At 42.1% G+C, this 18,302-nt stretch overlaps 1 protein-coding gene across 2 annotated transcripts in view; it reads left to right on the top strand.

Moving 5' to 3' along the window:
- ST8SIA1 (ST8 alpha-N-acetyl-neuraminide alpha-2,8-sialyltransferase 1) overlaps positions 1 to 18,302 on the top strand; it is a 124,842-nt gene that overhangs the window by 23,732 nt on the left and 82,808 nt on the right. For both annotated transcript variants that reach the window (XM_039570375.1, XM_039570374.1), the window contains exon 2: positions 2,673 to 2,817. In XM_039570375.1, coding sequence (XP_039426309.1) covers positions 2,673 to 2,817 — 145 coding nt within the window. The remainder of the gene's footprint in view (positions 1 to 2,672; positions 2,818 to 18,302) is intronic.

Below are 18,302 nucleotides of genomic sequence, written 5' to 3'. Positions count from 1 at the left end.
GGTGCCCAATTCCAACTGAAATCTGAGGGGCTTGAAGTGAGATTCTCCAAGGAACATTTCTCCTGCGTCTTTCACAAGTAGGGGTTTGTCCCCTAAGTGCTCTTGGATCTGAGGGCCCCCAGTGCCTTTTCAATCCCAATATTAGGTCCTCTTGCATACAGGTCTTCTTGGAATTGGAGAGAACTTTGAATCAAAAGCATATTGTTTATGTCCTATGAGTGAAGGAACGCTTGCAGTGAACTGAGTTTCCTGGCCAAAAGCTGCTGCAGTTCTGCAAATTCTATCATAACATTTCTACTGTGCATTTTAATCAAGCTCAGCAAACAATTCAGTCTCCCTGATCCTGCAAAGTATCCTGCTATAGGCTTGTCTTTGAATCCATTCTGCTTTTAAATAAACATTTTCCTATGAAGCTTTTCTTGCTTTGTAACTTTGGGATTTGGATCAGAAAGAGAGACGTCTAATTATTCTTTTCTGACAGAAAGCACACACAAGTACACAAGATTTTTGTGTTCATACACACAGCTTCATATTTGAACTAGTGGCTTGCCTATTTGTGGCCCTTCCAGGAGACCCCTACTGCTTTTCGTAATAGGTTTATTAATGAAGGGTTCAGCAGGAACTGGAAGAATGCGGTTTTGGGGATGGGAAAGAATAGAGATATATAGCTCATCTAATAAATAGGGAGGGAGTTGTACAAAGGTATGTTCCTTAGCTCTTTAGTCTACCCTGGCTAAGAAAAGATTCATTAATATAAAACACTCCCTAGATAATTGTCCACTATGTTATTTGGGGGTTTTTTTTGTGCTTCTTGCTCAGACCAAACTTCCAGAGGAGGTGTGAGTTGCAGAATTTCACTGGAAATTTTGAATTTTGTTATACAGTTTTGTAACAAATGGCTCCAGCTGATCTTTGATTAACTTATGTTTTTTGAAAGAGTTGCTGTGCGGATAGAAAAATATGCAGAATTATTTTCTTTCCACTTGAGAAAGAGAAATAATTTTACAAAACCTGCAAACTGGTTTGTTGACAGCCAGAAAAATCTCCACTTTCAAATCTTGTATTTGGAACAGTATTCCATGCCTGTCTTACACTGTTTCACAAAGGTGAGAGATTTCAAATTTCCTGTAATTTGTTTTTCACAGTTCTGTGATGAAGGCTTTATTTGGGCATCAGCAGAAGGCTGATGTGAAGCCTTTCCTTGATGGTTGTAAATAAAGCCATTGGTGTTCTTGAAATGGGAATTGCTGATCTGGCTGGCACATTGCTGTCTCCTGCTCAGAGGGAGATAAACCAGCTCTGCAATGGCCAGTTACATAATTACATACCTACCAAGGTGGGAAGGGGCCTCAGATGATCACATATTCCAACCTTTTGCGGGAATGGAACCTAGATGAGAATATGCAGCACCTTGTCCTGTTGTGTCTTGAAAATCTCCTGCCTTGTGGACTCTACCACATTCTTAGGAAGCTGTTGCTGGGAACTTATTGTTACTTCAGTTGAAGTGTGTCTGAAAAATAATACTGACACATTTGCAGAGAATTATGAAGTTACAGCAAAATCAATTTTTGATAGGGAAAAAAAAAGGTTTTTTTCAAATACCTATTTTTAGAGACGAAAAGTAGCAGCAAAACTTCAAAAAATGCTGAAATTTAAATTTCTCTGAATGACTTTATGGTTCTGAATCAAATCTCTTTTGTAGAGGAGAACAGCTATACCAAGCATTTTAGTGGTCACTAATAATTGATGTTTTTCTGCTGACAGCTCCTGTGCAGCTACTGGAAATGGTTCCAGTCTTTTTGGGATTACCTTTAAAATATATGAGGAATGTATATAATAACATAATATTACACTGTAAGGGCAGAATTCTGCAATGTGTGTTTTACATACATGAATGTCACCCTTCCTAGTGCTATGCAGGCTTTGGAAAGATAGGATATTCTGGACCTTTAGAGCTTTTCATCATTCTGTATTTTAGGATATTAATTGCTGAGTTTGCTGTGGTACAGAATTTTCGGGATAACCTTCAATCACCTCATAAGCCCTCCAATTTCTACTAAGGCTGAGTAGTATTTTTGGGAAATGAAGGAGTAAGAAGATACGGAGTTTCAGCAGGGACACTAACAAGTATATTCACTCTCTCTATATATATCCATCATACTGGTATGACTCAAACTGGCCTTCAGTTAGGAAGCAGGCACTAATACTGCTGGGAATGTAGCACAAGGACATTCAGTAACTGAAGAGAGGTGCCAAAATTTCCATACGTAAATTATGTAACTGTGGGGTTTTAGGAGGCCTGCTCTTCATAAATAAGGTTTGATACTGAATGTTTATGTACCTTGGATCTAATTTTCAAACGAGCTTCTCTGATTTCTGTATGTGTTGGAGACCAGATTTTGCCCATTAAAATGGGCTGTATAGGGTGAAGTTTCTTTTGCTGAATCTTGGTTTTGTTTCTGTGTCAGTCTGAATGAAAATTTAGATTTTTTTTTTTCTCTCTATTCTAAGATTTTCTGAAATGAAAGCTGTCCCATGGTTCATCTGCTGGCTGGGAAGGGTGGCTTTGGAGCACCTGAGAGTGGCAGGAACACGGATATGAGGGGTGATGATTAACAAAGGTGTGACAAGGTTCCAATTAATACTGCTTTCTCTTTTGCTCCCTTCTCTAGGAAGCTGCTGGAAGAATGCTGTGACCCTGGGCAGCTCTTTGCTATGACAAAGATTAATTCTCCCATGGGAAAGAACCTCTGGTTTGATGGGGAATTTTTATATTCTGTCACAATTGACAATGCAACTTACTCTCTCTTCCCACAGGTGAGTAACCATGTTTTCTTTTCATTTTAAGTATTAAAATCTAAATGGTAACATGATACAAATGAGTATAAATAGGCTGAAGGGTCATCAAGAAATTGTATCTTCATTTTTCAATACCAAACAAGCATCTGCTTTTTTACTTCCATGTTCTGAAAATTTTGCTTGTATAGATGTTAATACTTCCCTGGCTGTTTTGGGGATGTACACAAGGGATGAAATTGGGTCACGTCTTGATTTTTAAAATGCTTGGTTCTGGCTATTTTAAGAGGGTGATTTCCGCATTTCAATTGGGGATCACAGTCACTGTAAGCCTGATCCGTCACCCACAACTGTTTCAGTTCGGATCTGTGGGACAGTGCTTTGTGTGAAGGTGTCCCAAGTTACTTCCAGGTTAATAAAGTTCTTTGATGGCAAACGATGAGACCCAATAAGAGAAGCCAACAGCTTGACTTTGTTGATTCTTCCTGTGTTTTTGAATGTTGGAAGTGGTTGGTTATTAATGTCCATCAAAGGTGCTTTGGCTTAAGTGCAGGGTTTTTGCGTGCTGGCAATATGTAATACTAGTCTAGGCTGCTTCTTGTATTTTTAATTAATACAGGAACTGATACTAAATAGTGAGTTTGTTATATTGAATTTTGTATGTTGAATACAAATATTTTAAGTGGCTACACACTTAAAGAAAGCCAAACATCTGGCTGTATTAATTGATTTACCTGCTACTTTGATCTGTCAAATTCAAGGTATAAGGATTTATTCAGCCTCCCAGTCAGTCTTGAGTCATTCACACAGGGCTTCTTATTTGTTGCTGTTTCAGTTAAATGAGTAGCAGAGTTCTTACTTGTTAACTTCATCCTGCAAATAAAACATCAAAGAAGTTTTAGGGGTTTTTTTAAAAGTAGTTTTTAGATCTCAAAAACAGAGTTATTACTTTGAGAGAGTTTCTTTTAATGGAGAAGAAGTGAGGGGAAGCTGCAGTGTGGGGCAGAGGAGATGGAAGCAGCACCTGTCTCTGTTGACATGATCCAGAGAAGCTCTGTTACAGCTGCGTCTTGTTCAGGATGCCAGGTCCTCTGTCTTGTCACTTGTCCCTGTTGCCATGAACTGGATAATGGACCTCTGCCTCCCTCAGGCTGCTCCTAGCTGCTGTGTCCAAGCAAGCTCAGCAAAAAAATAGATGCTGAAACCTGCCTGGCAAGTGGGTTTTTCCTGCAGTACGGCTGGAAAGGGGCTTCCCGACTGGAGTGAATTTCTGGAGACGGATAGACAGTTTATGATGTGTTGCAGAGCAGTGGCTGTAAGTCTTGTTTATGATGATTAGTGTGATTTGTTGCTACAATATTGTAATGTTTATTGGAGAAAACTGGAATCCTTGGCAGAGCTGTGAACTTTGTACCACAAAGATACTGGCAACAGGTGCTCAAAGTGTGTGTGTCCTCTCCAAGGTTTCAGGAAAGCCCCACTTGGGCTGGCAGAGGGACGTCACTGTTTTGTGATGGATTTGGGATTTCAGATGTGGGGTTTTTTGGATTAAATCTAGCACTCTGCTTGGCCATGGTGGTGTCCTACCTCCTCTCACAGCAAAGAGCAGCATGCTGGATGGGCTCCTTCAGAGATGTTAGAGAGAAATCATAGTCTTTGCAACTCCACTGGATCCCAGGATCCTAACACCTGTCCTTAAAGTTTATCAGTTGGCCAGATCAAGAGTAAAGACCTGGGAAGTCCTGAAGAGAGAAATTTCCGGGGGACAACATGAGCTAAGGAGCTGCGCCTTCAGCGTCCCTTAGGCTTGCCAAGCAGGCTGCGAAGGGAGTGGGCAGATGCTACTGTGGGGTTGGTGATGGAAAAGAGGAATTTTCATCATGTTCCAGCCCTAGGATGTTCCAACCCAGGAATGCTATCCCTTTAACGAATTGATGGGCAGTTTGTTTCCGACAATGCTATTCACTACTGCTCCTTCTTTCCTTGCAAGTACCACTGCCTCTAATCTGATGTGGTACTCCTATGCATTTTGCCCAGAGGAATTTTGTAGGCCTTTATCAGAAAAAATCCTGGTAGGCTTAAAAAATAAGGAGGATTTATCTGCAGTAAATTTTTAAATGTATTTTTTTACTTCTGTCTTTGTTTCAAGAAATGTACTTGCCTAAATTTTTCAGGCTCCTGCTTTGAAGAATGGTGTCTATTATTAGCTTGCTTGCAAGCGATTTTTCTGAAGATGAATATTCCTTTCAAAAGTATACAGAAGCTTAAAACAACTCACAAAATATGGTTAATACTCTGAAATGCCCAGGGGATGTAACAGGAGTGTTGCAGTGGTTGAGGCCACCATAGGATTGGCCAGGGAGCCTCAGGACTCCAAAACAGTGGAGGTCTGCTGGTGGGCAAGCTCAGAGGTCTAAGACCACCCCCTTTCACCCTTTTTAAGTCCATGTTCTAGATAGTTCTCCTTTCCTTGATACCCCACTGGCTCCCGGTTCCCTTGTTCCACCTCTCACCTTCCCCAGTGGTCACTGTCCTGTCACCCCACATCCTCTCCACCCACCCCTTGGCCCCTAGAACATTGGTCTCTGATGTTATGTCCACCCCCGGTGCCAATCTGGATAAAACCCGGACCCCTCAGTGTTCTCTGTTCTTTGTCCCTGGATTCCTTCGAGCAGGGACCCCAATAAACCCCTCAGAACTCCATACAGAGGACCCCTCCCGCCTCTTTGTCCCTGGCGACACTGCAGGAGCTATCCGACTGTGTGTGTGTGTGAGTGGCAGCGAGTATCCACCTACTACGGTGTGTCAGAGTGTGTCCGAGTGCGTTTGCATGGCACCCCCCGGAGCTGCTCTGGTAAGGACGCGATCGGGATGGACACAATGTTCTTTCCACCCCCCCCACTTGCATCGCGTCACAGGAATGTAAAAGACCACAGTTATGTTGATATAATCAAAAAAATATTTCCTCTGGAATAAATAAAAATGTCTCCATCCACATCAGTCTGCTGGGCTTGAGCAATTTGGTGATTGCAGAAGACTTCTCAGTCCAGAACCAGTGACTAACTTCTAGGATAATGTAAGTCAAAACTAAATAGGGAATTTGCTGTATTTCATGTAATACAGAAATAAATATGTCCAAAATTAATATGTAAAATGTCATTTATTTCTGAATGAAATATTTTCTTCTGAGCAATCTGTAGATAAAATTCTTACAGCTGAGTCAGCATTTTCTGACAGCGTGCTTTTCCACTAAAAATGCTATTTCATGAAAATATAAATTTATTATCAGTTAATTCGTTTTTCAGTTTTGCTTTGAGCTGAAAAGCTTAAAAGGTTTTGGTGGTGTTACGACATTTCATTTTACTGTCTTTTTGAATGTAATACTTAAGCTGTTGGTTTTTTTTATCAGCTCTGTTGCTTCCTCTTTTTTCCTCAGACTTTGAGTGATTACGTTACTCCTTTTATTTTTTCAAGTTTTTGACCCACCAAGGGAGAAATGTGCAAAAGAGAAAAGCTTTTATGTGGAAATAGTCATTCAATGCTCCATTTCAGTTTATGAGAACAAAATTTGATGTTGCAGAGTTTTGCATGAACCAGTAATTCCAGCTGCTGGAAGTGGCTCCTCTTAGTCTACCCCTCTGTGTCATTTTACCCCTTGATTTCAGGAATTAAAATTTTTGGAAGCAGAAATGAGATATTGCACTGACTGCACCATCTTTCCCCTCCCGTGGAGAAACTGGTCAATACTCAGCAATCAGGAGAAGCCAGACTGGGCACTAATGGTCATGGGTAGCTTGTAAATGTACCTTGTCACCATTGTGGACCTTTATTAAACAGAACACAGAGCTGTGTGTTGGTGAGTGTCCAGGACTGCTGTCCCTGATGATTCCTTAGCTGCTCAAATCCCTTGTAAAGTTTCACTTGCAGAAGCTGTCAGTTACAAGAGTGGCTGCTTGCACTGAGCTTCTCATGAATAGTCATCACGAATGGTGTTGGAGAAATCCAAAGGAAAGAACTGCCAGCCACAAAAAAAAACTGGGAAATGTGACATCTCTCTCTGCATACTTTGTGATCAGGAGAAAGATGATATTTTCCAAAATACGTACATAATATAAATATTTGTTTAAAGTTTAAATTCCTGCCATTATTATAAAGGCAGAAAAAATGTTGCTCTAATTGTAAATGTAAAATGGAGACATTCTCTGACACTTTCTGGATTTTCTGAATGGTGTATTGGGTAACAGTGAGTTATTTTATGATTATGCTGTGTGATTTGTGCTTTTCATTCAGAGTCCCTATTAAATTTTGGGAGCTTATTTGGTTTTTCTTGGTTGCTCACAACATTTTTCATTTAGCCAGAGATTTTGTGTCCATCTGCTGGTGCTGTTTCAAAGCAAATTCCCTGCTCTTACAGTTATAGCCTGCAGCAAGTAGAATAATTTGTAATTATTTCAGGAAAAAAAAAATTCAGATTGGGAAAGGGAGTTTGGTATAGAGTCTGCAGGCTTTTCCCCTTATTGCATGCTGAGAATAAAAGGAGAAACACCCTGAGGAAGAAAATGGCACTTTGGTTCCAGCAAAAGGTGAGGTGTAAGAGCAGAAGATTCTAGGAAGGATTAGATGGGAGCCAGCTGCTGTGCAGATCCAGGGTGGAATGTGAAGCTAGAGCTGTGTAAAGAAAGTGAACCCCTTTAAGGGGAAAATGGTACCTTGCTTAGGGCAAACACTCTGTTTTGTTGGACTGATTTTAGACCCTGTTGGTTTTGGAAGTGCTCCGTTAATTTTTTTGCTAGCAGTGTACTCTCTTGTCAGTAATTCTCTGTAATTAATAACTGCTTGGAGAAATACAGTGAAATATTGGCTGTAATATGTGATATTTTTTCTTGATGTCTTGGATATAGATGTAAATTTTAGGTCTACAGGCATTCTATTAAGCAGCTTTTATTTCTATTTCCATTAAGTCTGCTGTCTGAATAGTACCTCCCTGTCTGCCTTTGAGTTATATTTAGTTAGGATTTGGGGGAATTCCTTAGTGCTTTCCCTTTTGGTCTTCCTTCATTTTTTTCCTGCTCCCCATGCCTACTTTAATATGCAAACTCTGTTCTTTATTGGGCTACATATATTGACTCAAAATGAAAATGTGATAAACATTCGTTATTGGAAATGTGGAAAACACTGTACACTAAAAGGTGAAGAGGTATTTAAATATTGTGAAATAAAACCTGTGTTTTGGGAAAGAAACTAATAATTCTTTTATTATTTGAGAAATTGTGTTATACAGTGCTTTTCATAAACTAGGAGATTAAATACTATCTGTAGAAACCTGACAAATTGTGCTCTTTTGGAGCATGAGTCTTCCCTTCAGTCCTGGATAATCCCTAGCCATTGGCATCAGAGTGATCAAAATTAAAATGTGGCTTAATATTTAGTTAAGAGAAACCCCTACCTTCACTATGATTCCATCCTGACCGGTTAAGAACTGTGTAATTGGACCAGTTTGTGTGGCCTGTTAGGAAAGCTATAATAGACCATCCTTTATTCTGGCTGGTCAGTTAAGCAAAAGCCACAGTCTTTCTGAAACTGCTCTGTAGAGGAAAGATGCAAACATACATGATGGTGAAAATCAAATTTATGCTGAAAAACTTGAGCTGGAATGTGTTTAGTTTGAAGTAATTAACTAAAGGATGGGCAACATGCCCTTGTTGAAGTGAGTCGAGACAGAGCAAGGAGTTGCTTTCTGTCCCAGTTGCTTTCTGTCCCCTGTTGATGTGGGCTTTGGTCACCCTGGACTTGCTGAATGTCTCCAGCCAAGCAGCTCAGCCAGGCTGTCTTGGGTGAGCCTGATTTTTGTGTATTTTATCTGCAATAATGCACATGCCAAATGGGCTTTGTCTCAGTCGGTGCAAATGCTGCTGACCTTTCCAAATGTAACAGAGAGAAAGGGAAGGACTGGATCTGGCTGCAAAGTGTCAGTTTGGCCCACAGGCAGAGAGAGGATCAGCTGCCCTGACTCAACTTTTGTGTTTCAAATCCAAAGTGACTGAGCATCCATTACTCTCTTTCTTTGGTACTACAAGAGCTCATGTTTCTACTCATTGGCTGCACAACTGAAATGCTCTCCCTGAAGTATCATTTTTACAGTACCTACAGGTCACAACTACAAATGTTATGCTGTGGGATTGCAAAGTACAAAGCAAAAAGGCTGATCTCAAAGAGGAATTGGGGAAGCACAAGCAAAGAGGGACAGAGAGGCCCTGGAAATTTTATGGGCTTTTTAGTCAATGTTCATCTGATTTATGGCAACATAAACTTACTGCTTTAGAAGCAGGAACAGTTGCAAGCAAAAGAATAATTAAAGGAAGTGGGCACAGATGAGAAGATACAGGGGCGCCAGACTTGTGATGGCTGTAAGTGACTTCAGGGCGTATGAGCTGCCTGGCTGGGGGTGTAAAAATAGAAAGAGCGGTAGGTTCTAGTCTGCCCAAAGGCAATACAGTTAGGTTTGCTTTGTTTTTTTTATTGTAGTTTTATATAACCGATAAGATACTCAAAGGAGATTGTTTCTCCATGCAGAGGTTTTTCTGGCAGTGAACTCATTTATATACCAAGACTTCCATCTACAGGTGCAGTGAAACCTTTGCTTCTTGAGAAAGCTTTATCCTTTATATGCTGTCCACCTGCTGGCCTTTCATTTTATTTATGAATTTTGTTATTAAAATTCATCTTGTTAAGTTTAAAGATGTTTTGCTATATATGTGACTATATATTTGAATTATTCAGTGATCAGAGCGCATTACATTAATTTTCTCTCTGCAATAGTTGGCTTTTTTGATGAGATACATCTTAAAATAGGCATGATACCAGTACTGGCTTATTTGAGCCTTAGGTTTGGGTCCATTTTGTGCCCAGCTCTTACCACCTGGCAGGAGAATGAGTAGGAATTTATGGACTACTACAGACTTCTATTTTTTGTATTGTTATTTGGTTTCTTGATATGGCTCATGTAAATTTTACTGGAATGTGGCAGGACACCAGATTATGTTCAGAAGGTATTTTATGTGTAGCAGAGATGCAGGCCCGCCCCCCTCCCCCCCCCCCCTTCACCCACGAATTCCTAAATACAGATGGAAGTGTGGCTTAGTGGAGTCTGCAGGCTTGGAGAAAGTCAGAGAAGGTTATGCCACCACTGAAACTATTAAGAAGGGGTAGCAAAGTTACAAATCTTGTGGGAAGATTATATAGTGACTTTCAAGAGATCCTTTATGTCTTCTTGCTCAGGGAGAAGTGTAAACCCAGCTTTACATGTAATGAGAGCTCTGCTGTATTACAGTTCAGAAATTGACTTAATGTGGCCAGGCATGGTTTATTTAGAGTCCCTATGACCTCATATGATGTGGAGGGGAAGGGCTGTGGCTCTCTTCTGGAACTACTTTTATCACCTGAATGATTCCCATGCAGCAGCAAGCATTGGCTTCCAGGTGACATTTTGGATATAGGGAAAATACCACAGTACTGGTTTTCTTCCATCAGGATGCACTGGATAAATCCTAGGTGTGCAGGTTGCTCAGACCAAGAATCCAGGCTGCTTTCTCCTTCTTGATCTACAAAGCTTATACTCTTTTAGAGTCTTTTAAGGAGAAATTTGGCAATTAAATCTGCTGAGATGACTTTGGAATGTGGTGGCCAAAGGGTTAGTCTGTAGAGGCAGGCAAAGGCAAGGAAACTGAAAGTACTGGCGTAAACTGAGCCAACATACAACATTTAATGGCCTAGTGAATTTGGACTTGTGTAATATAACTGTGAATCCCAAGAAAGAAATAGTTCTTTTTGGTGCAGAGGTGGTGTCTTTTTTTTTTTTTTCTTTTTTTTTTTTTTTTTTCCCCCCTTCTTCTTCTATAATTTCTTTTTCAAAGACTGACTTAGAGATTTCTGCCAACCATGGGCATTTGGGGCTAGGGGCAGTTGGCAGTGCCAGTCTGGATATGTTGTGGAGAAGAGCAATTTTCATAAAAACATACCTGGCTTTGCAGATGGTTTGAAGGAGGAATACTTGAGTCCAAGACCATGGCTTAGGCTCACTGACTTTAGTCCAGTCCATCAGTCCCAGGGAGACTGCTGGAGGCATTCACAGGGTATTTTCCTGTAGGGTCCATTATTGCTAATGCAATTTGCACACTTTCCTAGGTGAGCCCTTGATCTGTAAGCTGAAAATTAGTTATAAAGTCCTGTGAGTGGGGCTAGTGCAGAGGTTTGAGATTCTGCATGCCAGTTTGGTGGCTGCAGTAGAGCTGTTTTAATGTTGCCTCATGGAAGCAGTCTCCAATGGCTGTATTTTCCTCGGCGTAAAGCGTACTGGACTAATGGTCTCCAGTTTCAGAAGGTCTGGATGAAAGACACTGCATCCGGATGATCATTTTTTCTGGAGGAAATCACCCAAATTCTATCCCAAATGTTAGCTCTGAGACCTGAAATAGTTTTTTAGGCACTCCCAAATAATGCAGATGTATTTGGATGCCTTCATTCTCTGACACGGCAGGAGGTTTGTTTTAAGACAAGGTCTAGATTCACAGAACAGTTTAAGCACATGCATATTGCTGTAATACAAGGGTAATGCTGCCTTGTGCTGATGGGGACATTTAGTGAGCCAGTCAGATAGGGATAAATGTGCTATGGAATGCTGGTAGACCAATTTCTTATGTGTATAACAGCTCCTTACTTACGGTTTTATGGGATGTGACCAAAGTGTTTGCAGCCATATTAAGTCCATGGTAATGAGAAATTCCTACAGTGGCCAAAGGGAAGAAGTCCGTGTGGTGCAGGTGATCCTGGTGATTCCAACATTAGTGCAGCTGTAGATGATGTGCATGGGCAGGCAGCTCCCTGGAGAGACCTCCTCACTCACCTGTTCTGTACCATCTCATTGATTTTGTTCTATCGAGTTAAAAATACAACCTAGCTAGCCACAAATATATGCTGGGAATGGTCAACAACCACATGTGGTGACTGGGAGTATCACAGAATCATTTAGGTTGGAAAAGATGATCATCAAGTCCTATTTTTGACCAACAACTACCTCGTCAACTAAACCATAGCACTGACTGCCATGTCCAGCCCTTTCTTGAACATTTCCAGGGATGGTGACTCCACACCTTTCCTGGTGTTGCAATCGGGTTTAAACCCAGAAGAGCAAAGAAAACCAAGTCTCTGTGCGTAAACCGAGAAGAACTTTGAAGGTTCAAAATATACCCAAAAATGAGATTAAAACCAAATGAGATTAGATGTTGGTGCCAAAAATTTGATATATTTTATTTAATAGTAAAAGAGGCAAAGAGAAAGAGAAAAGAAAGAAAAATAGAAAAACAAATGTGGGTGGGGGGACAGGGAGAGAGTGATGGGGGTTAGGTGGAAGCCCATCCGAGGGTCCCAATGACATCTCGTTGCCCCCCTCCATCTGGTCTTCTGGTGGTGAGGGTCCCCCGTTGCCGCCGTGGCCGTGATGCCACACGCCAAAGAGTACAGAATCCCGTGGATTAATATACGCTTTGGGCCAGGTGGGAACGCCCATGTCTCTCCCTTGCAGGGGCTAGCTTGACGCTGTCCCTTGCAACACTGAGGGTCTGTTGCATCATCTCTGGTGTAGCGTCTGGGGACCCCTTTGGGAGGGCCTTTGATGGGCCGTATCATCCCCTCTGTCCTTCATGTGGATGGCAGCTTCTCCCCGGGTGAAGGGGTCCCACAGCTGGGCTCCTCTGCACAGTTGAGGATGCTAGTCACTGCGCCTCTGACCACAGGCTTTTCCAACACACACCCAAAGCTTCTCTCCCCCCATCCTTTGGTGTAAGGGTATTCGAGAGCCTGGCAGCTGATAGCCCTGGGGCCGTGATATCCACTCCTGAGGTGTTAAGCTTGTGCTTTGTGTATGTCCCCAGCCCTGAGTGTTACTTTATCTTACCTTCATTATCGAGCCATGTAAGGCGTCAGTCAGGGCCCCATTCAGGGTGTGTTGGTCTTCTCTGCAGCTTTTGTAATACAGTTTTAAAAGTCCTTTAAGAAAATGTTTAAGTCATAAACTATAATATTTCAGTCTCTGACACCTGGGCAGCCTGTTCCAATGCTTAACAACCCTTTCAGTGAAGAAATTCCTGATGTCCAACCTGAACCTTTCCTGACACAGCTTGAGGACATTTCCTCTTGTCCTCCTGGGAGAAGAGGCCAACCCTCACCTCGCTAAAGCTTGCACAAGAAGCACCAGCTACAAGAAAAAAAGGGCTTCTGCTATTCACACTGTTCCCTTTGCACTCATAAGGGTGCATGAAGAAATGCATTCAATCACACCACATAATCCAGAGGTAAAGCACTATTTATGATTTAGTTCTACAAGGTCAGGCTTGCACCTTCACAGGGGGATTCATGGGTGCATTGGTTTTGCATGGCCTGGATTTTGGTAGCAGGGTGGGCAACAGAGGTGGCTTCTGTGAGAAGCTGCTGGAAGCTTCCACCATGTCTGGCAGAGCAAATCCCTGATGGCTCTGAAGATGGACATGCTGCTGGCCAGGGATGGGCCAGTTAGAGATGGTGGTAACGCCTCTGTGATAAGATATTTAAGAAGAAAATCAAAATAAAGTGGGCACAGTTTTTACTAGCCAGAGAAGAGGAGGAGGTGAGAACATGTGAGGGAAACAACATGGGGACACCAAAGTCAGTGAAGAAGGAGGGGGAGGAGGTGCTCCAGGCGCCGGAGCCGTGATGCCTCTGCAGGCCGTGGTGATGACCATGGTGAAGCAGCTGTGCCCCTGCAGCCCATGGGGATCCACGGGGGATGCAGAGATCCACTTGCAGCCCATGGGGGAGGTGCCCATGCCAGAGCTGGTGGATGCCTGGAGGAGGCTGTGATCCAGTGGGAGACCCGGTGGAGAGAGGGGGCCCTGCTCCTCCTTGGAGGACTGCACCCTGTGGAAGAGTAGCCCATGCCCCAGCAGTTTTGGGAGGACTGTGTGCCTGTGGGAGGGACTCACATTGCAGCAGTTTTGGGAGGACTGCTGCTTGTGAGATTGGAACCATGCTGGAGAAATTCATTGAGAACTGTCTCCTGTGGGAAGGGACCCCATGGTGCAGCAGGGGAAGGACTCCTCTCCCTGAGCAGCGGAAGAAGATCTTGGGTGACAAACTGACCAAAACGCCCATGCCCTGTCTCCCTCTGCTGTCAGTGGGAAGGAGGGAGGGGTTGGGGGAAGAAAAGGTGTTTTTAAGGGCTTATTTTACTTCTCGTTATCCTCCCCTCATTTTTTTAGTAATAAATTCACTTTGTACCTTTAAGCTGAGCCTGTTTTGCCCTTGGAGTATTTTCTCCCAATCCTTATCTCAACTCATTAACCCTTCGTTAATTTTTTTCTCTCCTCTGCCCAGCTGTGGCAGGGGAGGGTGAGTGAACAGCTTTCGTGACTGCCAGGTGTTTGGCCAGTGTCAAACCACGACAATGAGGCAGTGCTACACCAAAACACAAAGCACCATCAGTTCATTCTGGTGGAATCATAGTGAAACCTGTGCCAAGTCGTTGTCTGGAGGGGATGCTCAGAGGTCACTGCCCTCTTGCCTCTGTCCCATGGCTGACAGCTCTACCAGCATCATAGAATGGTTTGGGTTGGAAGGGACCTTAGAGATCATCTCATGCCCCATGGGCAGGGACACCTTCCATTACACCTGGTTGTTCAGAGTCCAGCCTGGCCTTGAACACTGCTGGGGATGGGGCATCCACAGCTTCTCTGAGTATCCTGTTCCAGCATCTCACCATGCTCATAGTAAAGAATTTCTTTTTAACATCTAACCTAAATCTATCATCTTTCAGGTTTTTCAGAAATATTTATCTAATAATTTTTTACAGCTTCCAGTAATGGAAACTCCACAACCCATTAGGCTGTCCAATCTAGTAAGTTGCTGCCCTTATGCACAGGATATATTTCCTGACATCTAACTTGAAATTATCCCCTGGCTATAAGTTAAGAGATGTTTTTTCCTTATCTTTTTCACATATGACTGCTATCAAGTCTCCCCACAGTCTTTTTCTCTAGGCCGAACAACCACAAGTCTTTTAATCAAATAGTTGGGTTTTTTTAAACTTCTGAATGTTTTTGTTTTTCTAATTGTCTTTAAGGAAAATATGTGCCAATTAACTGTGTGGTGCCCTCAGAAATGTATTCTCAGATTTATCCTTTGGAATGGTACAACACATCAATATCAACTACTCCAAAGCAGAGCTTAATGTCACCTTTCTGTTTGAACAAGCTTGTATTTAGTGTTGCTGATTATTCTATGCACAGTGTAGCTTGGTACTGTGGAGCAATGCTGCAAATTTAAGTGTTGGGACTGGGCTCAATAGCAGATAGTTTAGGTGAAAGAAGACAATAAATGCAAAGGCTACACAGATCTGTTCTGCGATCCAGTATTATGCCAGTCAAAATGAGAAAGCCAAAGAGAAATAATTCTTGGATGAGTATGATGCTCTTTATAACAGTTCCCTTAGGCACTTTATAGTCATTTAAATTCAATGTATGATGTTACTCCACACCTAAATCTATGCTTGGAGATCTCTGGAGAAAATTAAAATGAGGGTTTCTTCAGGTAGAGTTTGTGGGGAAGAAATACTGCAAGATCTCTTTTTCCCCACACAGTAAACAGATAGAGATGCTGAACCACTATTCCTTTTCCTTCACAAAAAAAAAAAAAAAAAAAAAAAGAGATCTAGAGAACTCCTGTGATACTCAGGCCTGTATATGAATATAGAAAGAACTTGTGGTGGCGAAATGAGTATCAAAGTATGTGGTAAAATAGGGGAAGTGAAGCCTGGTTACTTCCGAGTCAACAGAAGTGTTCCAGCTGACTTCAGCATGGCCAGGATTTAGCCAACAGTACCCTTTTGCTGAGTGCAATTCTGCTAAGGACTCGTAATTTTGCTATTGTGGCTTGTTGAATAACAAATAATTACTTTTTTTTTCTTTTCCCCAGTTTCTCAGACTTTATTAGCCATTGTTTTCATGTAGTGAATGAGTTACCTTTGTCTAGTCTGACTGAAGGAGGATTCCTTCATGGCAAGGACATGGACCTGTTGGAGCGAGTCCAGAGGAGAAACACCAAAGTTAATTACAAGGATGGAGCAGCTCTGATATGAGGAAAGGCTGGGAGAATTGGGATTGCTCAGCCTGGAGAACAGAAGGCTTTGGGGTGACCTAACTGTGGTCTTCCAGTACCAAAAGGGAACCTACAGGAAAGACGGAGAGAAACTGTCTCCAAGGGCCTAGAGTGACAGGACAAGAGGGAATGGCTTCAAACTGACAGAGAGTAGGTTTAGATTAGATATTAGGAAGAAATTCTTTACCATGAGGGTGGCAAGGTACTAAAACAGCGTAGTTCTGCATATCCCATCCCTGTAACTGTTTAAGGATGAGGCTCTGAGCAACCAGGTCTAGTGGACGGTGTCCCTGCCCATGGCAGTGGGGTTGGAACTTGATAATTTTTAAGGTCCTTTCCAACCCAGGCTATTCTCTGACTCTATGTTATTTTCTGCAACATTTTGTTGAGGGACAATCAGATAGTACCACGTTCAGGTATGCATTTACACCAAATTGTTGTCATGGTGCCAAAGTAGTCCCTATGTTTTGGGAATTTCAAACTGAATATCTGTTTGTTTGAGAATAGATGATCTGAGAGATAAGGAATTTGTAGAGAAAACCTATATAGTGATAATTAGCAATGTTGGTTTCTCTCTAAAGTTTGATATCTGCTCCCACTGAGTGCTTGTAAGGCTGAGTACTTTTCTGAAACCTGCTGTTATGTGAAGCTTACAAAATAAATAACACTTCCAAGTAGACCAGAAACTTGCTTTTTGTGCTTTCAAAGGGTCTTTGTTCATCAGAGATGAAAAACATAGAGGCAAAGTTAAGAAGTGTTCAGCGTGGTTCAACTCCAATGTAAATTAAATCCTTCCTGCTTGCTTCATTATTAGCATTTTGATCCTGCAAGGAACTCCTCATTCACAATAATTAGCTATGCAAGATGTAATACCTAGTTTTATTCTTTTAAATACAAGCTTTTGGCCCTTCTTTCCATTTTTCCTGCACTCCGAAGTTTGATATGCCAGTTACCTCCATGCAATATTACTCTTGCTAACCATGTAAACTTGATTTTCACACTGATTTGGTTTGTAAAATGCATGTTAATAACTATGCCCCTGCTGTCTTTTCTCTTTTCTTTCCCCTTCCTGCGAGTTCTGCTGGGCCTCTGTTTTATGGAACACTGCACTTGATTCTCTCTCCCAGCTCTAGTTGAGGGTAATATTTGCCCAGGGTAAGGTGACCTGAAAGGCCAACTTGACCTGGGAGGGACCTTTATGTGATGGCTGGTACCCACTCTGGTTTGGTGATTCTGAGGGGAGCTGCAGTGAAGGGGATCTGGTGTAACAGGCTGTCTGTGAGCATAGCTCTGTCAAGTCATTTAACACCCAGATATTTACAGAACTGTGAGCTTGCAAAAATGCTACCTTTTTTATTCAGCAGAGCTGCTTCTTTCACATCCCACTTAGTTTTATCTTCCCACTGATGAGCTACATTTTCATTCCTTCAGAGCATCTCCAGCTACAGAAAAGCTGGTTGGGCTGTAAGTTGCCCTGCTCCTAAATAGTGTCACCAGCTTAATTGGGTTTTTGTCATACATTTGTTCAGGGCAAATGTTTTATGTGACTCTTGTTACCCTTCCTTCTCCATGGAGATGACAATATACAGGACAGATCAAAATCAAACCTGATTTGCCAGGAGACCTCACAGAGGTCTTGATTTCAGAAGTTCTCATAATAGACACTTTGTCTTTAAATCTGTAAGAGCAAAACTCTGGCCTGTCAGTTGGGACAGGATCTTTACATGCCTGAGCTGAACTTTGAGCTGGTGTCTGACTGAGAGTGGGAACAATTGTAAAACAACAGTAAATATACCTTTTGTTGATAGCAACAGGTATTTTGGTAATATAGAAGTAAGGTGAACTAGCAAGTATTTTCTGCTAAAGGTGCATTTGTGGTTAATCCTGTTACAGGTAAGAGGGTGACAAGAAATCAGTATTTTTTCAAAACTCTCTCATTCCAGTGTACTTTTGTGCTGGCTTTTGTCAAAGACATCTGCTACCCACAATATCCCTTTGGATCAGTGTCCCCTTCTGTGATGGAGAATGATGAGAGCTCCCTGGTCTGCTGCTTCAGTTCTTTATCCTGCTTTTCTCACCACATTTTTGTCTCTGTGTTCTCTCCTAGGTAGCCCCCAGGCCTCCCTACCTACTGCTGCTATTCTTCTATCTTTTAGTATCTTTTTCTAGTTGGCCTTTTAATCACAGCTAGGGATCAATTGACTTCCCACTAATGCTTTCTGCTGTCATGTTGTGTGGAGTCCATGCAGCTTAGCACAGACCTCAGAGACAGAGAGTCATTGCAGGGATGCAGGCGAGGAACATGAATCCCATTTTTCACC

The sequence above is a fragment of the Corvus cornix genome, chromosome 1A, assembly GCF_000738735.6.
Source record: "Corvus cornix cornix isolate S_Up_H32 chromosome 1A, ASM73873v5, whole genome shotgun sequence".
NCBI classification, from domain to species: domain Eukaryota; kingdom Metazoa; phylum Chordata; class Aves; order Passeriformes; family Corvidae; genus Corvus; species Corvus cornix.
Note: the sequence above shows the minus strand (reverse complement) of the source record. Positions and strands in the feature narration are given on the sequence as shown.